At 37.2% G+C, this 25,386-nt stretch overlaps 3 protein-coding genes across 3 annotated transcripts in view; 1 reads left to right on the top strand and 2 right to left on the bottom strand.

The window, feature by feature from the left end:
• Positions 1-6,421: 6,421 nt before the first annotated feature.
• LOC137715591 (transcription factor BHLH42-like) lies at positions 6,422-13,952 on the top strand. Its single transcript, XM_068454931.1, has 7 exons — positions 6,422-6,927; positions 7,049-7,306; positions 10,615-10,711; positions 11,210-11,281; positions 11,394-11,949; positions 12,539-13,476; positions 13,577-13,952. The coding sequence occupies exons 1-7, from the start codon at positions 6,818-6,820 to the stop codon at positions 13,661-13,663; spliced, it is 2,118 nt and encodes a 705-aa protein (XP_068311032.1). The 5' UTR covers positions 6,422-6,817; the 3' UTR covers positions 13,664-13,952.
• A 492-nt stretch (positions 13,953-14,444) lies between these two features.
• On the bottom strand, positions 14,445-19,143 carry LOC137715729 (general transcription and DNA repair factor IIH helicase subunit XPD). Its single transcript, XM_068455072.1, has 12 exons — positions 18,556-19,143; positions 18,153-18,433; positions 17,829-17,911; positions 17,322-17,725; positions 16,832-17,025; positions 16,482-16,662; positions 16,233-16,357; positions 15,904-15,993; positions 15,683-15,761; positions 15,517-15,593; positions 15,293-15,401; positions 14,445-14,858 (listed from the first exon to the last, which is right to left on the bottom strand). Exons 1-12 carry the CDS (start codon positions 19,087-19,089, stop codon positions 14,736-14,738), a joined length of 2,280 nt encoding a protein of 759 aa, XP_068311173.1. The 5' UTR covers positions 19,090-19,143; the 3' UTR covers positions 14,445-14,735.
• Positions 19,144-20,610: 1,467 nt separating this feature from the next.
• LOC137715777 (preprotein translocase subunit SCY2, chloroplastic-like) overlaps positions 20,611-25,386 on the bottom strand; it is a 5,223-nt gene continuing 447 nt past the window's right edge. The window contains exons 2-14 of the mRNA XM_068455125.1: positions 24,961-25,386; positions 24,792-24,880; positions 24,548-24,627; positions 24,326-24,415; positions 23,965-24,056; positions 23,348-23,431; positions 23,037-23,178; positions 22,653-22,769; positions 22,388-22,517; positions 21,813-21,936; positions 21,582-21,688; positions 21,016-21,137; positions 20,611-20,921 (exon numbers count right to left, since the gene is read on the bottom strand). The exon at positions 24,961-25,386 is cut by the window's right edge and continues 84 nt beyond it. Coding sequence (XP_068311226.1) covers positions 21,048-21,137; positions 21,582-21,688; positions 21,813-21,936; positions 22,388-22,517; positions 22,653-22,769; positions 23,037-23,178; positions 23,348-23,431; positions 23,965-24,056; positions 24,326-24,415; positions 24,548-24,627; positions 24,792-24,880; positions 24,961-25,386 — 1,571 coding nt within the window. The 3' untranslated portion in view covers positions 20,611-20,921; positions 21,016-21,047. The remainder of the gene's footprint in view (positions 20,922-21,015; positions 21,138-21,581; positions 21,689-21,812; positions 21,937-22,387; positions 22,518-22,652; positions 22,770-23,036; positions 23,179-23,347; positions 23,432-23,964; positions 24,057-24,325; positions 24,416-24,547; positions 24,628-24,791; positions 24,881-24,960) is intronic.

The following is a 25,386-nucleotide window of genomic DNA, read 5'->3' as shown; positions in this document are numbered from 1 at the left end:
TTTTTTTTTTTTTTCAAAGAATCAAGATGTTTGTAGTTTTCAAATGGCATAGTAATCATAAAGATCACAACATACAAAGCAAGAGTTCTTCTTTCAGCACTAAAATGAAACAATGATGGATTCTTCTCAATCAGAAAATCCTTAATGCTCTACTTGAACCAATATTATGGTTACACCATTCCTTAAAGCAACATAACCAATACTTGTTGAACCATGAAACGTACCTCAAATTTGCAAATCTCTGTCGAAGATAAACAACATGAGGTACAGATAATATATAAGTGAAAGTGAGTTGCAACAGAAAAAATAAAAAAAATTGTTCAAAATTCAAAATTCAAGAGATAATATTGATTATTTAATAGTTAATATCCATTAATAATCCCTTAAAATGGACAGATAATTTTGATGATTTAATAGTTAATATTAATATATTTCTTAAAAATGGGCATAAATTATGGCACGTAAAAAAAACATCCATCGACTAAAAAGATAAAGTGAGAAATCAACATATAATATTTTTCATTTAAAAGAAATAAACTAATAATATGTAAATAAAAAATTTCAAAATACTTAGGTGGCCATTAGTTCAAGAATTTTGATCAAATCCTTAAAAGGCACAAAAATTTAATTAAAAAAATGTAGAAAAAGTGGGTGCATTCTAATTTCCCTTTTTCCATTATATATAACAATCATTCCATTATTTCATTATTTTACCAAAAGGCAATACAATCATCACATCTTCTCTCTCTCTCACGCTACCTCCCCTCTCTTTTCCCCATTTTCAGCCGAACCACACACACACTTCTTCTCTTCCCACTGACTTCCAATCAACTCTCCCCTTTCTTTTTATATTTTCTGCCATCCCACTTCGTCTCTCTCTATTTTACATCTCTCTTTCCGTCAAACTCTCTCTATCTTCTGCACGCACAGAGAGGCCGAGACCCGAGTGTCTTACAAGTAAGAGAGCAAGTGCTCTCCTTTGTTATCATGCAAAGGAGTTAGTCAGTATGCATGAAAGCTTGAGTTTTGGAAATTTTTAGATGGGTTGTCTTGTCAAAGATCGGATTACCAAGGTAAGTGGTTTATGTAATGTGTTGCAAATTATACTTATTTTTAAATATTTTTATTTCAAGTCAAGCATGTTGGATTTGTGAGGATGCTTTCGGAATTATTAATATAGTGATATGTGAATATTTGGAATTGTTCATGAAGCATGAGAACTTCAGTGTTGCATTAATCCGATGAATAAATGTAAACTGCACACGGGGACATTAGGGTAGAATGGCCAATAGGAAGGACATTAGGGTAGAATGGCCATTAGGAGTGATGTGGTGAGTTACTATTTATGAAGGATATAATGAACACGTAAAGGAATAATGTAATATGGCACCATGTGCAAGATGATTTGTTATTATTATTGTATTTTCTATGGTGACTAAAATGAAATCGCTTGACTAACATATTACATATTCTACTCACTGAGCGACGGTGCTTGTTGCTCACCCCTCACCTATTTATTTTACAGATGAGTTATTTGACAAGACTGATGCTAGATGAGCTGAGTTTGGGATTAAACAAGGGATTTAAGAGTTTTATTATTTTTGTATACTCTGTAAGGATTTTGTAATAATTACTTGTATAAGAGAAGTTTTTAAGTTCTTGGTTTCTGGCCCCGTCGACCGAATCATGATATTGAAGGATGGACAGCTATGGAAATGTATTTATTAGTTCAAGCAAGTACATGACCTAGGAGACCAATATAATTTTTGAACGGCTACCAATCTGCGAGAAACTGAGACATGCACTCGTAAAAAGTTTTTTATATATAAAAAAATAAAAATAAAAATAAAATAAAAAATAAAAAAAACCTCAAGCACTTGTGGTTCTTAATTAAGCATGTATGCGTTTGGAGATAAGATTCATGTCTCAAGCACAATCACAGATACATACAGAGCGGATTGATAGCAAGGTAATACACGTACACTCCGTCTCCATTCAACTCAGTGTTGCAATGCTCTCACTCGCCACTTAATCCTAGGTCCACCTGGAACACTTTTGTGGGAAGTACGGTCCGTCGGCTTGTCCTTCCTCCGGAGAACCCAGCCCGAAGGGCCGCTAGGTAGACGCTTAAAGCTTGAAGTGAGCTGAACTTGTCTTGTCCAGAATAGGATTGGCAAGAAAAGTATGATATTTTTAGTTGGTCATTCACGACTCTATGGTGTAGTGACAGCTACGGTTATTTGTCAAGATGTATGAAGTTTAAATTTCAAGAACAATAGTTGAATTTAAAAATTAAAAAAAGAGAGAAAAAATTGGGTTGGGCCAGGTTCAAATTGAGCCGTCATTGCTTGTTTATTAACTGCAGATGCCAAGCAGCCAATCTAGACCTCTGAGCTAAGGTTCATTTCATATCAGTAAAAATTGGAGGAGACTTCCAATAGTTGCTGCTTGTTGATGAAGCTAATTCCTGCCTATGATCACAGAGACACAGAACCTGGACAATCATTTAAGCTAAAACCCTAATTACTAGCAAATAAGAAATATGTCATAGGCAGGTTGGAGCTCTTTCTCCCTAGTCATGTCCATGGTGTTTTGGATAAAGAAATTTAGTTTCTCTTGGGATCTTGGTTATGTTGTGCAACACTGCTTTATATTCTGGTTCTTTGTCATCCTTCTTGGTGTCTTTGGGTCAAAGTGAATATAGATGGGCTTGCTAAGGGAAACCCAGGTCGTACAACACTACAACTTGCGGTGGGTTTTTTTTTAGTATATGGGATGTTTTTTTAGTGGTTTCACTATTACAAAATAGAGCTTTCATGACACTTACTAAATTTTTTAATGACATTTTTTTTATTAAAAACGTTATTAAAATAAATTAATGACATTTTTTAATGACATGCTTTTTTAATTCAATGACGCTTGTTATGTGTCTCTAAAAGCTATGCATGACATTGTGCGTGTGTCATGATTAGTATACCATCACACTCATTCCTATGTTTATGACACTTATTTCATGTCTTAAATGGTAATAGATGACACAAGTTCTTAATTCAATGACGCTTGTTAGGCGTCCTTAAAAGTAATACATGACACTCTTTCAACGTCATAAAAAATATCTTTAATGACACCCACAAAGATGACGCTAAACCCTTGCGTCATTAAACTTTTAACATGACCCATAAAATGTGTCATGTATGTAAAAATTTGTAGTAGTGTTTCTTCCTGAGCTTTGGGAAATCAAGATGTCATCCTTATTTTTGTGTTGGCTCAACTGTGTGGTTGGCAAAATATTTAGTTTGAAAGTGACCCTTCCAGTGTGATCTTTTGTTTTGCTTCTGACTTTTTTTCTCCTTTTTGGCAGCTTCAGACTTGTTGGAAAATTGTCTCTCCCTATTGCAGTACATGGTTTTTTGTTGTTCACAACACACACACACACACACACACATATATTTCAAAAAGGCAATAATATATGACTCTTTGGGAAGTGTTTTTAAAATGATTAGAAGTATTTTTGGTAAAGATGTTTATAAAACCAATCCTTTGTAATTATCCAAGTGAATCCTAGAAAACACCTTAAGTGTTTCCTGCAAGAAACACATATCTGGTGTTTCTTTCAAAAAAAAAAAAAACACTTAAATTGCTTTTAAAACTCAAAATCAATTTCATCGAAAGTACTTTTAGTCATTTTAAAAACACTTCCAAATGAGCCTATAATTGCTGACAAAAAAGAGGAAAGTAAAAAAAGAGTACAAATTAATAATATGTTTAGTAAAAGCAAAGTAAAAATATAATAGAAATAAAATCCAAATCAAATTGAAAATATATATATATAGAAGTAGACACACTTATGCTAACTAGCTAGGATTTCCTCTTTTATAAAACTAAAAGACAAGGGTAAATTACACTTTCATACCTTAAGTTTGGAGTCTATTTTAATTCCTTACAACATCTTCAAAACATTTCACTTTCATACCTTACGTACTATTTTATTTCAAAATAATACCTCTGTTACATTTTCCATCCATTGATGTAAATGCTGACATGGTTGCCACATTTGTGCTATGTGGCTACTACATTTGTGCCACGTGACTAAAAAATAATTTTTAATGCATTTAAAAATAATTAATTAAAAAATAAAAACCCCACAACCCCATCCCTTACCCTTCCTCTCAACCCCACCCCTTTCTTTGACAATCTCCAACTTCTCCTCTCCGGCCTCCGTCTTCTTCCAACACCACCAGGACCACCATTACTACAATCAGCAAATCCACAACCACCACCACCACCGATCAATGTCCGTCCCGCTTCCTCCTCTTCGTCTCTGTCCGTCCAATTCTCCATCAACCACCGCTCGATATCTCCTAACCATCATTCGAAACGATCCATCGCCGTTTCAAAGATAACCAGACTGATTTCGATGCCAAAGTAAACATGTATATGCTCACTGACGTCGCATCCAGGATCGTTTCGCTGTAGCCTTCACAAGAACCAGGAAGGGAGTCAAAACACCAAATCTTTCCCGTCGAACAGGTTGAATATGCGCATATCCGCTATGATGAACTCGCTGGTTCAAATCAGTGGAGTCGAAGGCGAGTGGGTGAAGCGAGCCTTGATCACCCTGATTCGACCTTGTGCTCACCAGCAGCGGCGGAGAGCTAGGTTTCAATTGAACTTCCTTGGCGACCCGCTTCACTCGAAAACCGTCGAAGTGGTGGATGTGGTTCGGAGAACTCGGGGAGAAATCGGACCTCGAGGAACCAGCTGGAAGGTGGCGGCGGGAGGTGAGCTAGAGGGAGAGGAGGAAGAGGGTGATTGCCCAGATCCCCCTTTCAATTTTTTATTTTTTTTGCTGAGTTGGCATGACGTGGCAGATGGATATCCACGTGTGCAAGTTTTGGAGGGAATGGGCTGACGTGTAACAGGGTCCACTAATGCCATGTCAGCATGTAACAAACCAATGGATAGAAAATGTAACGGAGGTATTATTTTGAAATAAAATAGTACGTAAGGTATGAAAGTGAAATGTTTTGAAGATGTTGTAAGGAATTGAAATAGACCCCAAACCTAAGGTATGAAAGTGTAATTTACCCTAAAGACAAATACCCCATTTTGGGAAAGAAAAAACAAAACCCTTGTGCCTAATGTCTTGAATTTGACTAATGTGTTGAAGTTCAAGATGTTGTAAGGAATTGAAATAGACCCCAAAACTAAGGTATGAAAGTGTAATTTACTCTAAAGACAAATACCCCATTTATGGGAAAGAAAAAACAAAACCCTTGTGCCTAATGTCTTGAATTTGACTAATGTGTTGAAGTTCACCAGATTAATTAGTTGGAGTTTTATATGGTATAAGTCCTATAGGAAGGAAAGGGAAAATTTAAATAGAAAAATGGAACTGTTATAACTTGTACTCTAAAGAAGTCTTACTTTAGGTAGAATTTCTCTCTTATATTTTTCTGCAATGACATTTCTTATCAATAACAACTATCTTAAAAATCTCATAACTTCATAAGTGACTTTTGGAAATTTATTAGTGTGTTTAAAATACAATCATGTAACATTATTATATAAATCTTAAATTCATTTTTTAAATATATATTCTCTAAAAATAAGTCATATCGATTAATACTGTCCAATTTTGTTATAAAACATAAACTGGTACATTACGTAACGTATGTTTCCAAATTAAACTTAAGAAATTTCTGGTGACCTTGAAATGAAACTTTAGTATGCCATGTAACACGTTTTGACAAGTGGATGTGGAATTATTGGTAGCTTCAACTTTCACATGCTCATATAATTCTAAACTGAAACTCCAACGCCCAGTCTTTGGCCACCTAATCCCACCTCTCTCCTCTGACCCATAAAAAAACGTCTCACTCTCTCTCTCTCTCCCTCTCTCTCTCTCTCTCTCTCTCTCTCATACGTAGAGAAAGAGACACTTAATGTTGCAATCATATGAAGCCACGCGCGCAGGTAGACCGACCAGTCAAAACCCCCCACAATATCGCCAAACTCTTTCCCACTAATGCTCCCTTTCTCTCTCTCCCCCCCTAAAAACTCTTCCCATCAGCCATGTCCAACGACCATTCGTATTTCCACTGAATTTTTAACATCCTCACCCTATCTTATAGATGTAATGAACTTATATACCACGGTTATATTATTATCTGAACTCTCATATCAATAATAAATGTTTAATGAAAAAAATTACATATTAGTATATCATTGTTATATAACATCATGATAATAATATACGCGTAACATATGATTTTTTATTTTTAAAAACCAAAGTCAAGAGGTAAAAAAGATGGCATTTCTTGGGATGCAACTAACGTATCTTCCTCAAAGTCATCATCTACCTTTTCACTCTTCTTCTCAACTCCTCTCTCTCTCTCTCTCTCTCTCTCTCTCTCACCTGCTGGTCTGCTTTAACGTTCTCCTCACCTTCTCTTCTCTCCTTAAAGTTCTTCCACCTTTCTATTTTTCCTTTATGTACTCTTCATATATCAGTTTACCTCTCAAACACCAAAGGTGTTTGATCATTAGCTAGCTCTGCAAACTCACCTCCTCCTTTCTGCTGCCTTTTCACTTACCTATCAAACCCAAAATCCCAAAACTGGAACCCCTTTATCCTTTCTCTTAATCCTTAATTTTTTTTGCTTAATCTAGATTTTATTTCATAGAAAAAAAAGGAGAGTTAGGAAAAAACGGTAGCTAGCTTAAGCTCAACTCTCTCTCTCTCTCTCTCTCTCTCTCTCTCTCTCTCTCTCTCTAATTAAGACTAGTAGAGGTAGAGAAGGTCAGGTGGCCAAAAATGGCTTTGCCACCGCCAAGTAGCAGCCGCCTCCGCGGTATGTTGCAGGCCTCAGTCCAATCTGTTCAATGGACTTACAGTCTCTTCTGGCAAATCTGTCCCCAACAAGGGTACGTCTACCTAACCCAGAAACCCTACCGTACCTTCAATTTCATTTCATTTTAATTCATTAATTCTTCAAGAAAATTAATTAATAAATGTAATTATTATTCATCATGATGAATACATCAGGATCTTAGTATGGTCAGATGGGTACTACAATGGAGCCATCAAGACGAGGAAGACGGTGCAACCAATGGAAGTGAGTGCCGAGGAGGCGTCACTCCAGCGGAGCCAGCAGCTAAGAGAGCTCTACGACTCTTTGTCTGCTGGAGAGACGAACCAGCCACCGGCACGCCGCCCTTGTGCCTCCTTATCCCCGGAGGACTTAACCGAGTCCGAATGGTTCTACTTGATGTGTGTCTCATTCTCCTTTCCCCCCGGCGTCGGGTAAGCAATTAATAGCACCTCATTATGCTTCTATTTAATTACTTGGCTATATAGATTTTCACGTTCTCTTCAATCCCTGCAAACTTCTTCAATTTTTAATAATTCCTGACAAATATATTATTGCTTTTTGTGGTGTAAGTTCAGTGCAAAACTCTGCAACTATTAGTAGAATTTTTTTTTATGGTAATGTGAATATTCAACGCTTTTATTAATTGTTTCACACAGCTGTTATGTAGCATACGTAACAAGTAAAATTTAGTTAAAATGCTTCCTTAATTTACAAAATATAATGAGAAAAAAACCCTATCAATGTTGCTATTATTAACTTACAGTGGTTATATGGGGGGTGGGGGGGAATTTACAGCGGTTATATATACTCATCTTGTTTCGTTCCCAAAAGCTTGAGATATATACTTGAGTACTACACATTAAAGATGAATATTGTAGAAAGATGAATATTGCAGAATTACTGTTTTGATGTGCCATAATAACTACACACACTTTCTCCTAACACATATGTGATAAATATTTAGGGGTATTGTCCAAGGCTGTCTACATTTTAAGGGTCGTGTGCGAATTTAATTGAAATTAGCATCTTAGTCTTACTAATTGAATAACCTCCAATTGCTATGAAATCATGATTTACGGTTCATCCATAAAAAAATGGATCACGTCTAAAAGAGAGATGAAAATACAATTGTGTTTGTGGAAGAAAGCAATTAATGCATGAGTTAGTTTTTTGTTAAAGAAAAGTAGAAGAAAATAATACACAAGTTTTTTTTTTCCTAGAGAAAAGTGAAAAGTTAATATATTAAGTATAAGTTCCACTTAATCAATTGTAATATAGATAAAATCCTAGGAACTTTAACGAAAAGCTTCTGGTACTGTTCACTTTAACGAAAAACCATATTTTTACAGTAAAAAGTCAATCATGGTATTATTCATTTTACCCTTTATTTTGTCCTTATCGTTAAAACTCAAAGTTTTCAAACTCTTTTCATTAGTTTTCCTTAAAATCATATGATAATTTTTCTTTTCAATTAAAAACTTTTTTATTAGAAAATTTATACTCATATGTAATACATAGGAGGATAAATTTTTTTTTGAAACCCCTCATAAATTATGGACTCTGTGCTTGCATACCCTAATACCCCATTTGGTATAATCAATCAGTACTAACAACTGCTGCAAATAAAAAGCTCACCTTCCGCCGGTGTCGTACTTATTGTGGTTGATGGATTTAGTACTTGGTATAGTTGCATGCATGAGTACAAACAATGCCCTAGGTTACCTGCCAATGACATTTATGATATTTGACAAATACTCTTAAATTTGCTTAGATAGACAATATATAGGACACTGTATAAGTTTGTGTAAACAGCTGGCAGTGAGATATAATCATATGAGTGTGGTAAATATGGGTGAGCCAACAATTGTCGGGAACTGTAACTTTTCCAAAGATGAAAATAATTATCTACAAATGTAAGGCTGTAGTTAAGCGTGAAAGAATGCATCTTGGCACATGTGAATCTCTCGTTGACGTAACACCGCCTCCTCGAATATCTCTCAGGCAAACTTTACAAGCCCAAACAACTTCTCTAAATGGAGAAATTTTTAGTTATGACGGGAACACAGATGGTACATCACGTGTTTTTATGTAAGTAATGAAAAATTTTAGTTTTTAAGTTATTAACCTTTTAATACACACAACCCACCATTTATATAAAGACACGTGGTGTACCACCTCGTGGGACCGTTACACTGAAAAATCTCTCATCTAAATCCAAAGTACCCCGTCGTTGTTAGTTTAGTGATGTTTTGTTTGTTTGATTTTGCTTTGTCTCTTTGTATACATGTGTGTCATACATATACACAACAATACGATACACATGCAGAAAATATTGACATGTCCGTTCTTGAAGTCCGTTTCAAATAATACATAATACATATATGCGAGCTCCTTTTTAGCATGGATCCTATATATTCTACTGTAACGAAAACCCTAACGCTAAACTTTAAGGTAAAACAAGATCCCTGCTAAAAAAACTGCTCCTATATACTTTGCGCTAAGTAACCAAACTTCAATATTCTTGAGGTAGTTTTTTCTGTTTGTTACGTAAATAAAGCATTTGATCATCGTGATATTCTTCTTGCATTTTCTGTAACTGCACTACTTATGGAATTCTAGTCTGTTGAGGAGTTAATGAAGGACAGTTTGCTTAGATACGTTTGTTAAATTTTTTACAATTTTAAGATTGGAAACTGCTTAATTTAGAGACTGGTGGGGGAATATATTCTCATATTCTGGGACTCTGCAGAGGGATTTGGCTATTTATAGATGGAGTGAATGTATATAAATTAAATTTTTGACGTTGAAATATCTAGCTAGTTATCACTTACTTCTTCACCTGCTTCAGTGGGATGGAAGCTACTTGTTTGGGATAACAGACAATCAAATGTGTTCATCAATGCCAGACACACAGCCTAAGGAGAATCTGTATTATTCTCTCTTGTGTGGGAGTAGGTCAAATAATGTATCGGGCCCGTACTCTTATGCCCCTTCTTAAACCCACTGGATATAAAACGACGTGCTTTTTCAGATATAAGGAATTACTGCAGCTCTCTAGTTCTAGGTCATGGGCTTTAGAGATGCCTTTCGGCACCCACCACATGCAGTAGCACTCAACTTAATTTGTTGCTACATGTTTACACTCTCATCTTAATTTTTGGTTATCGAATCGAATGAATAGACAAAAATTAATAAGGTGTGTAGAAAGTAAAAATGAGCATGTAGAAGGTAAAAAGAAGTGTGTGGATGACACAATACCTCATTTCTATTATTTAACTAATGAAAATCCATAAAATAGTTATATAAAATCATTTTAAAATGCTTTAAAACGCTTCCAAATAATTAAAATTGTTAGAAAAGCAATCGGTAGTGGTTTCTAAACAGGTGCTTCATTCAAGTAGCACTTCAAGTACTTTTTTAAGAATTATTTAGGTTTTTATTGACATAACATGTTTGTAATAGAAGTTCTTCCAGTAGGAAATGGTATGAGCTTAAGTGATGTTCAAAAACGCATTTTCAAACGAGACCTAAAGCTAGCAGTAAGCATCCCTCACCCTAATGTATAGAGGCCTGCCTATTTACTTGCACTAACTGAAACATTACCGTTTATGTGTAACTACCTCTTCATCTTTCAAAGCTTCGTATAAGCATACAAAGCTAGCTATTTACTATATGATTATGAAAGGATAATAATTTAAATGGTTGATTAAGGAAGATTTTGATATGCGTACGAACGTAGGTTGCCAGGTAAAGCATACGCAAGGCGGCAGCATGTATGGCTCACGGGTGCAAACGAGGTCGATAGCAAAACCTTTTCCAGAGCTATTTTGGCAAAGGTACCATCTATACTAAACAAAGCCAACCTCTATCTCCTTTGTGCAGCTTTATGAATACAATACTGTATTGTAAAACTAGCTGGCCTCAAATCCTACCTAGGGAGTAATTCCACACTCTATATCTGTTTTTGTTATCATGTTTCCTAAATTATTATTAAATAGTTTGGTAAAAGTAAGCCATCGAGATTAGCCTGATGGATGTCATGCATCACGTAATTTAGGTCCAGAGTTTGAAATCCGCTAATGTATATGAGAGCTTGGCAAAGTAAGTACCCATAATGCAGACGTAACTTAAATCACTATATGTTAGAATAGTGTACAGCCTCATTGTGCTTAATTTTGAATTCGAACTTTTTAGATTAGAGTAGTTTAGAACGTTATGCTTAAAAATAAAACTAAGTACAATGGTAACGTCTTTCCATATAGTGTTTAATGAGATTATGTCTTCACTTATTAGGCATTATAAACTTAATTGTGTTTCTTTGCATGACTCTACAGAGTGCTCGTATACAGACTGTGGTGTGCATTCCTCTTCTAGGCGGCGTCGTAGAGTTTGGCACCACAGAGAGGGTACGTGATAATTTTTGTTTTTTTTGTTAGTCAAATTAAAAGGTCACCTTATTTATGCATGTTTAATTATGTATTAAAATATTTTGTTATTGTACGTATTAATTTAATGTAGGTTCCAGAAGACCACGCCTTCGTCCAACGCGTCAAAACCTTCTTCGTTGATCACCACCACCCTCCACCCCCAAAACCCGCCCTCTCCGAGCACTCCACCTCCAACCCCACCACCTCATCCGACCACCCACATTTCCACTCCTCAAACCTCCTACCCGCCATGTCCACCGACCCTCCTCTCAACGCCGCCCAAGAAGACGAAGAGGACGAAGAAGATGATAATCAGGAGGAGGACGACGAAGCCGAGTCCGACTCCGAAGCTGAAACAGGCCCCAATGGTGGAGCCGTGGTTCCCGCCGCAAATCCTCCTCAGGCTTTGGCCGCAGTTGCCGAGCCAAGCGAGCTCATGCAACTCGAGATGTCCGAAGACATCCGGCTCGGCTCCCCTGATGACGCCTCAAATAACTTGGACTCTGATTTCCACTTGTTAGCCTTAAGTCAGTCTAGGAATCCAGCTGATCAGCAGCGCCAAGCTGACTCGTATCGAGCGGAGTCAACCCGGCGGTGGCCGTCAGTACAAGAGCCACTGAGCAGCGGCCTTCAACCACCGCACGCAGGTACTATAAAAGTTAGTAATTAATTGGTATACCCTTCTTTTGTTTTGTTTTTTTTACTTCTTAATCTCAATAGAGTAAAAATTAAAATCAACAATTTATAGACATTAGTTTCTTTTAAAATGCAGGAATTTCAATATATCATGAATAAAGTATTATAATATATGTATTTAAATACTTTAAAACAATTTATAACTATTTATATTATGATAACACCTTATATTATGGTGTACCAAAGTGTGCTATACATTGAAAAATTCGACGCGCTGCAGCGATCCCTGAAAAACTCTTCCTTTCTCGGGATTGTACCACGTTGTCTAAACAAAAAAAGACAAAACCCTAAGGCAAAAGTTCAACCTGTATGCGTGGTTTTCCTAGCCACGTGAAAAAACTGGCCAATTTGCTCCTTTGATTTCATATTATATTTGGATTAGGATCAAAGTTTCAATTAACCTTCATAAAGTTCAATGTTAAATGTTGAATTAAGTACTTCTTAATCAAGCTTTCAACCTAATCATTATTATAACTAATTGTTTGTTTGTTGGTATTTTCTTGACAAATTATTGCAACCTAATTTGTTTAGTGTGTTCAGGACCCCTAGCGTTAGAGGAGTTGACAAATGATGACACACATTACTCGGAGACGGTCTCCACCATACTCCAGGGACAGTCGACTCGGTGGACGATGAATTCGTCCACCGATTATGCAGTTTGTTCGACTCAGTCAGCTTTCGCCAAGTGGTCGAGCCGAGTTGATCACCACCTCCTTATGCCGGCCGAAGGCACGTCCCAATGGCTTTTGAAATATATCTTGTTCAGTGTACCGTTCCTTCACTCAAAATACCGTGATGAGAACTCGCCAAAATCTCACGAGGGTGAAGCCTCGACTCGGTTGAGGAAAGGGACCCCACAAGACGAGCTCAGCGCCAATCATGTGTTAGCGGAACGACGACGTAGAGAGAAGCTTAATGAGAGGTTTATTATACTAAGGTCGCTTGTGCCTTTTGTGACAAAAATGGACAAGGCTTCCATATTAGGGGACACAATCGAGTACGTGAAGCAACTGCGTAAGAAAATTCAGGATCTCGAGGCACGTAACGTGCCGATGGAGGATGATCAACGGTCGAGATCATCCGGGGAAATACAAAGGTCGAGTAGTTGTAAAGATTTGCGAAGTGGGCTCCCAGTAGTAGAGCGGACACAGGCCGGCCACGGGTCGGAAAAAAGGAAGTTGAGGATTGTGGAAGGAAGTGGTGGCGTCGCCATTGCTAAGCCTAAAGCAATGGAGGACTTACCACCTCCACTGCCGCTGCCACCACCTCAGCCAGAACTGTCACCAACACCTATGGTGACGGGAACTTCTCTAGAGGTGTCAATAATCGAGAGTGACGGGTTGTTGGAGCTCCAATGCCCTTATAGAGAAGGGTTATTGCTTGATGTGATGCAAACACTTAGGGAGCTAAGAATTGAGACCACGGTTGTCCAGTCCTCATTGAATAATGGGTACTTCGTAGCTGAACTGAGGGCCAAGGTACGTAATTTATGTAGTATTTCACTTTCACCATGCAATATTAGTTAATGAGAATTATTCTTCTGATTTTTTGACATTTTTTTAATTTCATTTTTTTCAGGTGAAGGATAACGTGAGTGGCAAGAAAATAAGTATTACGGAAGTGAAGAGGGTGATAAATCAAATTATACCTCAATCTGACTCTTAATCCGGTATTGGTTGTGTTTGTGTAAAAATCTGCAGGACGATTTAGGGTAAGCAGTTTGTGTACGTAATTAAAGAGTTTTGGAGGGGGAAAAAATTGGAAAACAAAATATTCTGATTGGTGTTTATGGGTCATCAGTGCTACTTACTGTACAATGTTAACTAGAACATTTTTTTTTCTTTCTTTTTACCAATTGGTGTGTATTGTTTATTCCCCTGTATTGTAATCTAACAAAGTGTATTATTTCTGAGACATTTGGCATAATCTAAAAATCATTATATCTTTCATGTTTTGTTGTTGTTGCAAAGTCCTTCGTATTCCATTCGTCATATACCCATGCTATGAACTTATAATGTGTTTAATTCTGGCAAGAGGCGTGTAATCCAACTAGTTAAGAGCATATTCTATTGCACTCGAAGTCTTGAGTTTAAATTCGCCTTCTCCTAATCAAATGGTCTACAATCGAAGCAATTAACAACACTCCCAAACCATCATTCTACACCTCTCCAAAAATGTCATTACACGAGGAGTGAACGTCTTGGAGTGCTGACGATAGTATACAACAACAACCCAATTCTATCTTACTAAGTAAGATCAACTATATGAATCCTTGCGCACGGTTTTGCGCTCAGTCTTCCGTTAGCTCCAAGCATCCATCTAAAATATACAAAAGTTATGCAAAAAGGAAAATTCATGGGGAACCAATCCGCGTAGAAATGAGGATAAACAGCTAGAACTTTTATAAACTCATGGCCATGGTAAACATCTAATAACTAGTCAAAACTGAGGTTCAAAAATGTAGCTCTAGCCATAATTTGATCATGAGAAAGACAAACGACAAGCCAAAAATCTACACGACTATGAATTTGTACAGCATATTTCAATCCTGAAACCCGGAAAATCGAATTTGAGTGAAATTTTTATCGTAAGGCTGTGCCATGCTCCGGTAGGTAACTGCTCAGATCATCGATAACAAAATCTCCTAAGTTGGCCAAACTCTTCCGTGCAGGACTGATAACTGGCCAACGACAAACCAAAAACCCACAAACCGCGACACAGCTTTCAGGCAGACTCCTTAACGCAGCAAATCATTAGCAATGCTTTCGCCCATCTTCTCTAAGTCTTCTTGGGATAAAAGGGTTTTCTTACCGCTGCCGCCACCAACCTTATCATATGGTTGAGCCATCTTCCTAAGGAACTGTTTTCAAGATAAGAAAAGATTTAACATAGCAAAAGATAAATCGCATGCAATTCTAATCAACTGCCAGAAGCTTCAACAAGGTGGAAGTTCGATTTTATCATCATAACACTGGGTGATTCTGGCAAAAAAAGAAAACTAAAAACGCTTGGTATTTTTAGATATTTTTCTGACTCAGTTGAAAAAGTAGCAATCGCACTTCGTCAGCCCAAATAAGATGTGTTTCAATGCTTCGGTTTTGATCTTTGGGTCCCAGAATCATCTAGCACAGCTCTAAAGGGATGGCTTACTAGGTCACAACAGACTGGTAAAACAATCGATGAACGACTCGCAAGGAAAACGACAAAAACAAAGTCTAATAGACATGCATATTTCAGGCTAATCAATAAACGTAATAAGATAGTAGAAATATGTGATAACAAATAAGGACAAACCTCTCGTGCTATATGCAGAGCCATGTCCGTGCTCAAGTTCAGATGTGCATCACGTAAATGCGACAGTATCCATCCAGGCAATTTGGATCGCTTGTCATGACGGCTATATCTGAAGTTGAAGTTAAGCATCCAAAAATCAGTGCCTAATGTTGAACTAGAGCTTCCAGTAGTGAATTCATGATATTGGAATTCTACTGATAAAAACAGAAAACAGGAACACAAACCTTTTGTCAGCAAAAATCATCATGCCATAGTCCGCTTTTGACCGGATGACTCGGCCTACACATTGAGCTGCTTGTCTCTGCACCATACAGAACCCAAAACGTTTAGAAAACGTGTCTTAAAAAAGCAAGTATTTCTTATACGTTATGAAAGGCACTGCAATGATACCAAGGCATCAAACGTCAAAAAGTCTCCTTCCTTTATTTGAAAGGTATCCCGCAAGTATTCCAGCCGTGCAAGCAAAATCCTGCGAGAAAAAGTATGTCAAGCCATAAACGTAAAATTTGTTTCAGTCCAACAAAACCCCCAAACACTAAAATTTAAAACATGCAGAAAATTTGATTCAAAATACCCTTTTTCAATAAATAAAACAGAAGAGATAAACTCACTTGCTTAATGTGTACTGGAAAGGAATGCCAAACATGATCACCAATCGTCCATAATGTCGATCAAAGTCTATTCCTTCAGCTACTTTTCCTCTGTGAAAGTACATACATAATATTACTCATGAGAGAACTGTGTCACCTATCAATTGTAATATTGAAAGTTCTGAAATGTGTGTGGCATGGAACAATGGATAGCTTTCTAAATATGACAGCGTACACAAATAGCAAAAGGGTACTCCATCCTTTTTTTTTTCCTTTTTGTGTGAAGGGCACTCCATCCTTTTTATTTTAATTGCATATTAATAATAAAAAATTCTGAATGTTTATGTTACCTGGCAACAGACAAGAAGACAGCACCCCTCCCACAATCACAAGCCTTACGATAATTGTCAAGAGCCAAGGTAGTCTCTACCACATCTTGGGTCTCAATGAAAACAAGCTTATGCTGCATTATTTCCTGCGACAATTGGAGCAGTAAGCACCTTTCTGAAAAACCAACTTCTTCGAAAACTTGGAGAAGAGGACAAAGAAAGGGTCCACATATACCCAGGAAAAGCAAGAGACAGAGATAGCACAGTTACCTTCAAAATTCCATTTTCATTCCAGCTATTGACTATCATATCCATATAAGAGTAACTGACAAAAAAACATACAACCCCATCTGGAACAACAGAAACCATCTCCAGCAGCAACCTCCCATAGTTCCTTACTACGCCAAGATCACTTCTCATATCATATTTGGTACTTACTGGAAGCTGATCACTGAAATTATATCCGAGAGCAACCTTTAGATACTACCTAATAGGATTAAATGCTAAATATAATAGGCAACTTATGATATGATAAGAACAATAAAGTTTACAACTCCCCTACTACAATGAATCAAGAGAAATGAAATGTAAGCACAGAAAAACTTTTCTGATGTTTATACCTTCCACGGGTGAGAACCATTGGGCATATGCAATCTCTTGTTAATGACATAGTAAAACTTCGACTGACGACAGGATGGAAATTAAGAAGACGGGGGTAGAGATCAATCGGGCTCAAGGTTCCAGATGTAATCACAACTGATTGAAATCTATCAAATACAGGCTTTATGGCAAGTGAAGCATCATGACAGCAAAGCTGGAATACCAAATATGAAAAGACTAGATTAGAACTGAAAACAACTTCAGTCCATCCATTACCAAAGCAATATAAGTAGATCAAGCAAAGGCAGACACTCTTACAGTAAATATGCAAGGGAACATATTGCAGGAAGATTTTATAATAACCATCACATCATTAGTTTCAATAGAGTGGACATAAAATTTTAAAAATTGTTGAAAGTGGTGTAATATGTTTAACCAATTGTTCAATTTTCAGAAATCAATCAATCTTCATTTGTATTAAAAATGTAAGAAAAAAACACGAAAACTAACCTGTAAAACAGGATCAGGAATGTGTGGCATTCTCTCATCAAATGGTTCAATTATAACAGAGAATCCACGAGTGTATGTTCCCACAAGTGTCGCAAAGTCGCAAATCGTTTGAATGTGTAAGAATTCATCTGTGTCAGTAATTTCCAACGTCATCATTAGTGAGTGTAGGCGATCATAACAAAACTTCAGAGTTTTCTGGTCAATTCCAGCTTGTGTACTGACAGTGGCAACAAAACTAACAGGGCCTTCCTTCTCAACATTCTCGGTTTCGAGACGGCCTTCCAGATGATTGACCAATCTTCGTAACACATGCACAAAATGGTCTGCTTTACGAATATTTCCAGGCACAGCCTCCTTCAGAATATCATCAGGTAGAGCAGGATTTTGAAGCCAAGTATCTGTGACTGCATATGCAGAAGAAATAACAAGTTATGAGAACTCGAGAAATCATCAAGCAAAAATTAAGTTTCAATGGAAGAAAATCATGGGAATGAGCAATCAACATACTAGGTAGGTTTCCTCCTTGTGCCAAACCCTCAACTAGCCGGTTGTATTCTTTACGCAATCTATCTGCATCAGTGGCCTTGAACCTACCTACCATGTCAAGCAAATGAATGAAAATCTGTATTAAACGTAAGAGCCCTAACTAAGAAAGCTGGAAACAAGCCTATCTAGGAATAATCTTAGCCAGTACTTTGAACAAACCCTGATAAAATAAAAAGAGACGGATAAGTGATGCAATGCGTAAAGCCCCCTCAAAATTACGGAGCTGAGAGAGTTTGAATTCAACAAAACCATAACCAATCATTTCCAAACAAAAGAAGCACCTACCTTTCAATGTCATGCTGCATCTTACTGAGATTCCTCCTGGCACCCTCAATTGTCTGCCTCCTCACGCTAACACTAAGCGCTTCGATGCACACATTATCAATGTTATGAGCCTCATCAAACACCACAACAGACTCCTTTTGCATTTCCTTGGAAATAATCCCAGCCACTTTAGGATCAAGCATGTACTGATAACTATAAACCACCACATTCGAAAACTGAACCATATGCCTCGCCAAGAAGTAGGGGCACCACCCTTTCTGCTTCCCATACGCCCTCAAATCCTTAATTTTCACACAAAACAAACCAACCCAATTGCAATCACTCCATTCCGAGAAAACATAAACAAAATTTTCAAAACCCAATTCAAAGAAACTAAATTTTCAAAAACCCAATTGACCAATACCTGCAATGTATAAACCCCAGGAGGCAAAACAGCTCCAGACCCAGCTCTCTCATAATCCTCAAAAAACTCACAAGTCGGCACATTTGGGTTTTCCGCCGCCAAGTTCCTGACCCAGCTGGCAGTCAATTTCCGGCACGCCGCATCCACGGAATCCCGATTCTCCGCCGCCAACACCGTCGGATTAACACACAGATTCTTCCTCGACGAAAGCCCCACCGCCAAGATCTGGGCCTGCGGACCCAGATGCTTGACCTGGTAATTGTGGAGGAGCTTGAGCTCGGCGAGCGTCTTCTCCATCTCGTGAACCGTGCGGGTGCAGTAGATTAGCTTGACGGGGTTTTGGGGCTTGGACAGAGTGTAGGAGGTGATGAGAGAGAGGAGGGCGATGGTTTTGCCGGTGCCGGTGGGCATCTCGAGGAGGCAGTGGCCCTTGGCGTCGAGGGCGCGCTTGAGCTCGAGCATGTAGGCGTATTGCTCCGGGTATATGTGGTCGTACGGGAAGTAGACCGTCACGTCTTCTACCTGGAACTTCATGGTTTTTGTCAGGTTTTGGGTTTTGGCTCCGACTGAGACGGAGAGGGACGGTGGCTCTGGTTTGTATGGAGACGTCGGGTTAGAAGTCCGGTTGTACGATGGGCTTTAATCCATATTTTTTATGGACTCTCTCAACGGCCAATGTAAATGGGCCCAAACAAGGGGAATGATATATATGTGAAGGAAAACTAACGAAAAGTTCAAAAAAAAATTTAGTTTTAATGAAAAATAATAAATAAAGGTATAGTGAATAGTACCAGATAAAGGAAAACATGTGGTTTTTCGTTAAAAATGAGCAGTACCTAATTTGTTTCGTTAAAACTCCCTATATTTGACGTAGTGCACCATAATTATGGTAAAATCAACAGTCAAGATTAACATGAAGTACACACAAAGTTAAAAAGAGTGTGTTGACATCATTATTCTCATTTTATTGATTCAGGACGTGACGGTCGGTCTAGCTATTCCATGAAAGGCATTCTCCCAAATAATTTTTTTGTATTAAGTCGCAATAAATATTTAAAAAAAAATTATAAACTTATCGATTTATAAAAAAAATTATTGTCAAAAGTCGACAAATAGTATACACACGAGGATTTAGATTATCTCCGAATCTTCTCATTGGAGATCTCAGGGATCAATGCATAGTAACCGTTCATTAAAGATCATACGACAATAATTTTTTCTTTTTTTTTATATATATATTTTTCATGCAAAGCGAGACTGCTTTACTTTTAAAAATATAAAAAACATTCAATTGTGGACGCACAATATTTGATGAATGGTTACTATGCATTGATCTCCGGGATCTCGAATGAGGGGATCCGGAGAGGATCTAAATCTTACACACAGCACCCTCTACCCTCATATCAATCAAATCATAAATACCGAGAGAGGATCCTCGTTAGATCCTCCAATCACATCCTTTTATTGTACATCGTACGGCCAGTTTTTGTCTGGTACTGTTTATATTCAATTTTAAATAAAAAAAATTTACAATAATTTCTAACCATACGATGTACGATGAATATATGTGATTGGAGGATCATTATGATCCTCACCAAAAGGATCCGACAAGGATCTTCCTGGATAAATACCTCTCTTACACACAAGTTCTCTCTTTCTCTGAGCTTTGGAGCTGCTAATGGAGGCAGAGCTGTACCAATGTTCAATATATAGGTATCGATAGAAATATCAATATGCAAATTTGTGAAAAAAAATCAATAGATATATTGATATCAGTTGCTTTCGAGAGAAATGATGAAAATTTAAAATGAAACTTCAGGGAATGTTGAAAATTGGTTTAGACGAAATGTAAAAGTTTATCTGATACTTAATTGATATGTCGAAAATATCGACGAATTTTGTTGATTTTGACTGAAATTTAAGAGTTTCTCCGATATGAGATGAAGTTTGAACTTCACCTCCTTTCCATATCTTTCTCTGATTTTTCCGATATTCCGTATCAAAGAAATTTCAAAAACTGGCTGTACCCAAACGGAAATGCACCACCCGCGAAGATTCCGTCTTAAACGTCTTAATATAGATAATAGATGGGTGTCTATATATACAAAACATAGGGTGTCTTATATCGTCGATACAAACCGTGGTTGGTTTACAGTGCACTGAACAAAACCCCGCCATCGATTCTTTTCCATTTGATACAGAAACCATGCCGGCAATGAGTCTTCGCTTCGTAGACAATGAATGAAGCATTACATACTACTCTAAGCCACCAGACTTCGTACCCTTTACAGCATATTGCGATGCCATAATCGTTTCTGGTTTCTGGTTTCTGCTGGAGGTGTTTCATCAGTCTAAGAATTCCAATGCTGCAAAAAATGAAGGGAGAGAAAAAGTTGTCGTTAGCATCACCTTCTCCGCAGAAGTTCTTTCATCGGTTTTTGAGCGAAGGAGCACCATCACCTGAAGACGAGAAGGCACAGCCTATTTGGGAGTTATGCACCATACCGGCTTAAGGCTTTACTTAAACTTGGCATTACATTATATGCCTGATATGATCTTCTAAGTTCAATAATAGAACCCACCTGCACAATCAATAGTCAGAACTACTTGCAAGAGTTGCATAAAATATAACGCAGTAGCGCAAACCATTCAACCCGGTACAATTTAGTACATCAGGTAATTTTTTTTTTTCCATAGGAAGGCAAGCATGAAAACATAGACCATCAAGTTTATGCAAGAAAAAATTATTAATCAAATAAACGGTCGGTTTATGGTCTATTTGGGTAAAGCAAAGCTGAGAAAAGTAAAGCCAGGTCAGAATCTGTACGTGTATGGTAAACAAATAAGAACCCTAGATACTTAACGTCCTCTAAATATTCATTCAAACGCCAGAACTTTTTTACAGCTACCTTGAGTTAATGATCAAAAGAAAGGTAACACACACAAAAACAAACAAAAGCATTCTATGGCCGTGGATTTAGTGGCATACTCAGCATTTCATAACTTATACTTGGTACTGTACTTACTATTATTAGGACCGATGTCAACCCGATTGCAAATCCCGCATTGATATTGCGTAAATAATGGTCGATTATGCTTGATGCTGTTGCCAAGATACTTAACAATAGCCCCCCTGCGGAATTTCCACCACAGAAAAAAAAAAAAAAAAAAAGCAAGCAAAAAAGAGTTCAATGGGCACCAACGACAAAGGAACTAAGTATTAAACAACAGGTAGACACGATGAAAGAGAATTATACCCCAGAAACGTGTCGATGCCTGAATCTTTGTAAGGTACTCAATTGTAGCCTTCCCAGGTTTTATGTTTGGTATCCTCGCACCCATCTTATTCAAGTAATCAGCAATTTCCTTGGGCAAGTTGGCCTGGACAAGTATTTTTTATTAACAAAACGAGCAAACTTTTCAACAGATGAGATTAAGTTAGAGCATTTACATGGTGGTGTTGGTGACTCTGATATAACTTAGTATATTTCTATTAACATCTAAATGTTTAAATATCATATTTACTACGGATTTTTTAACCAAGAATTCTAAATTCCTAAGTCATAAGAGAAGGCGTTAGCATTAAGAAACTACTGATAACCAGACACTATTTTCATATTCAGACATGTAAGCACAAGAAATTTTATGCAGAAGTATAGAAACACCAAGACAACTATATCACTACTAGTTGGGGTTTAAAGTACTCTTTTACTGTCTTGTAGCCTGCAGATTGAAGAATGAGCAGAAAGCAAGGTGATTCTAGAATGATTATATATATATATATATATATATATATATATATATATATATATAATGTTAAGAATAAACTTACAATGTCAAATATATTGAATAAGAACACAAAAAACGCATATATTGAGTAGTACACCCAAGGCCCTGCACCAATAGTATTTTCAGGGTTCAATATCTCCTTAACATGCTCCCAGAAAGGTGAACCAAGAATACTGCCAACAAACCACATTATCAGAAAGTTGTAAAGTTCAACTTTAAAACAGAAAAGACCAAAGTGTAAATAGAATATTTAAGGAAAGCTTTCTGGGTCGGCCAGGAAATGATGCTGCCAAATAAGAATTTTTAACCTTGCAAGAATGCTGGGAAATGCCAAGAGATAAGTTGTGGTGAGAACAGGCTGCATTCCTGATGGGTTAATGGTAAAAGGGATATAGGGCTCCACTTCGGTAATAGGTGAGTCATCTCTGCCCAAAACACAAAAGACCAGAAAATAGTGTCAGCCAGCAGAAATAAAGTACACAAATTTTTATATGTCAAATTATAGAAGGTAGAGTATGGTATGATGGCTTCTACTAATCTGTTAATCGATCATGAGATCAGTTTATAAGCAATAACGGCTAAGAACGGCCATCTATAATCAACCACACCATGTGTAGAGAGAAGTATGCACTACTCAGTGTCTTTCTCTAAAAATTATCACAATCCCATCCAAATGGTAATATTTGAATTACCTTGCAGCAGAAGCAAGCTTAAAACCATAGTACTGCAGCTTTATCTTCCTGCACCCTTCAGTCACCACAACTGCCCACATAGTGACTATAGTGAAAACGCCCAATACTGCAAATAAATATGGGCCCCAACTAACAGAACTTCCTGAAATTAATAAAATAAAACATGAATCACTAAACTTTAAAACTTGAAGTTAAATGATATCTGTCAGAGTTCTAGAGGTAGGATAAGCAAATTTACAGAATTAAATGTTATCTGACGGGAAAATTGCGCCCAACACACGTAATTTAATGGATTTTGTTATATCACATACCTGAGAGCTGAGACAGCATTTTGTATAATGTCTCTGTGTAGCCAATCAATATTTGTACACAAATAATTAGAGATGAACCTTGACCTGAAATGTGAATTACCACTTACCAGTCAGAGAAGATATAGATTATAATCCCATACACAATAAGATAAAAGAATGTATAAACAATTTTTATATTAGAGAGGTATAGCGAGATCAGCAAGAACAAGCAACATTTAATGTTGTTTGAAAGTACTGTGAACATATTAAAGAAATAAAAAGCGACCCTATTGGAACGATACTATTATCTTAAGACCTCACATATGTACTAACAGTCACCATCAGTGAAAAACAAGCATTCCACAAGGACCCGTAAAAAGTGACTCTATTGGAATGATACTATGATCTTAAGACCGCACACATGTATTCATATAATTCAACTATGTAAAAACTTTCCCTAAATCCAGCATCCGAAAAATGTTAAATTATAGTGACTGGTGACAATGAACAGTAAAATCATTCTTTGAAAAAAAAAAAAAAAAAAAATGAGGCCCGGAAAGGCATCCTGACAGAATTATGGGGAATATTAGGACAATGATACAACTCCAGCCAAGTAACCAACATATCAAGTATAGTACCAAATCCAGATTCTGAGATGGTATCACAAATCCACGTCATTGCCATTGCTCCACAAACCAATAACATACTTGTCACCATCACATGCTTGACCCTGCAAAATTCCAAAGCATAATCATACTCCTACCAACAGATAAATATCATCTTCGATCTCACAAATATAACTTACCAACTAAAACAACAAGAAACCTACAAGACATGCAATTATTATTAAATAGAAAAGAAAACGAACCATGCTAACTGCTAAGTGCATGGTGGAAAAGAGAACCTAGGTAACTACATCTATAAGAACTTGTGACTAGACCCAAGATATACTCAAAATCAAAATCATTGTTGAAAATAACGATAGATATGCTGCATTACCTGTAGCTAGCCGCATAGATTGAATATGGAAGTGAATAACAAGCAAGTATGATAGCTTCCACTATTGCAAAGCCGAAAGACAGCCACCATCTTGAATAGAAAAAAAAAAAAAACGAAACATGTTCAAAATCTTGAGAGACAAAACTGGTCCAAAGTAAAAGTCACAATCAAATTGTGTAACAAGAACTTGGCTCACTGCTTGAGATGAAAAACTAGACACACATATAACTCTTAATCTTCTCTTGACCATCTAAGCCTTCCTTCCGCAGCTTTACCAGGGAGGGAACAACATGACAGAGTACCTGTACATCGATATTGAGATTTTTCAATATATAACTTTATTGTATTACATTCCAACTTTCCTCACAAGATTAAGCACATTTAACATTTATCCATGTAGTTTTGTTGGTTTCAAAGTTGTCTATTCGGTGAACAAAAACCAAACTAGCTGACGAAAAGAATTAACCTGCATGATGATCGACGCTATGATTTGAGGACTGATTCCAAGCTGAAAGAAAGACATTTTAAGCTCTGCTGCAAAATCACCGAGTTCATCTAGCAGAAAACAACATGAACGACGATCAGACAATTGCATAAACAACCATACACATGGAAGAAGAATGGTCATTACTCACCAACAGATCCCGATACAAAGCTTAGGTAATCTTGAGGGATTAACCTTCTATCAAATCCAGGCAGAGGAATGAAATAACCGACACGACTAATCACAATTAGCACTGCTGTCACAAACAGCCTCCTCCTAATCTCGCTCTTGAAGAATGATTCAGCAGCATTATTAACCACTGAACTCAGGCGCACGAAATTCAGAAACCGGTTTCTAAACGTCATAGATCCCGCCTGCTCCGCCTTTGCATTCTCAACCGCGTTCTGTTTTGAAATTTCCGTCCTGTCACTCCCACTCAACGGATTAACTTCAACATTTAGAGACTCTGGAGGTGTAGCCTCAACATTTGTATAATCATTCACGAACTGTTTCGAGAACTTAACAGAGACTCTTCTGTTCAATCTGGACAATAAGGGACTGTTTGGAAACATGAAAT

Source organism: Pyrus communis, chromosome 14, assembly GCF_963583255.1.
Source record: "Pyrus communis chromosome 14, drPyrComm1.1, whole genome shotgun sequence".
NCBI classification, from domain to species: Eukaryota; Viridiplantae; Streptophyta; class Magnoliopsida; order Rosales; family Rosaceae; genus Pyrus; species Pyrus communis.
This window is presented reverse-complemented; position numbering and strand designations above follow the sequence as displayed.

What these genes read in the sequence shown, in the direction of transcription:
- LOC137715729 (XM_068455072.1), bottom strand. Translation starts at nt 19,089, where the DNA reads ATGAAGTTCCAGGTAGAAGACGTGACGGTCTACTTCCCGTACGACCAC. An exon ending in ACAAGGAGGAAACCTACCTA is followed by an intron (nt 17,726 to 17,828) that starts GTATGTTGATTG and finishes CTGCATATGCAG; the next exon opens with TCACAGATACTTGGCTTCAA. An exon ending in TTTTGACGTTTGATGCCTTG is followed by an intron (nt 15,594 to 15,682) that starts GTATCATTGCAG and finishes TGTATGGTGCAG; the next exon opens with AGACAAGCAGCTCAATGTGT.
- LOC137715591 (XM_068454931.1), top strand. Translation starts at nt 6,818, where the DNA reads ATGGCTTTGCCACCGCCAAGTAGCAGCCGCCTCCGCGGTATGTTGCAG. An exon ending in TCCTTTCCCCCCGGCGTCGG is followed by an intron (nt 7,307 to 10,614) that starts GTAAGCAATTAA and finishes GTACGAACGTAG; the next exon opens with GTTGCCAGGTAAAGCATACG. An exon ending in CCTTCAACCACCGCACGCAG is followed by an intron (nt 11,950 to 12,538) that starts GTACTATAAAAG and finishes TAGTGTGTTCAG; the next exon opens with GACCCCTAGCGTTAGAGGAG.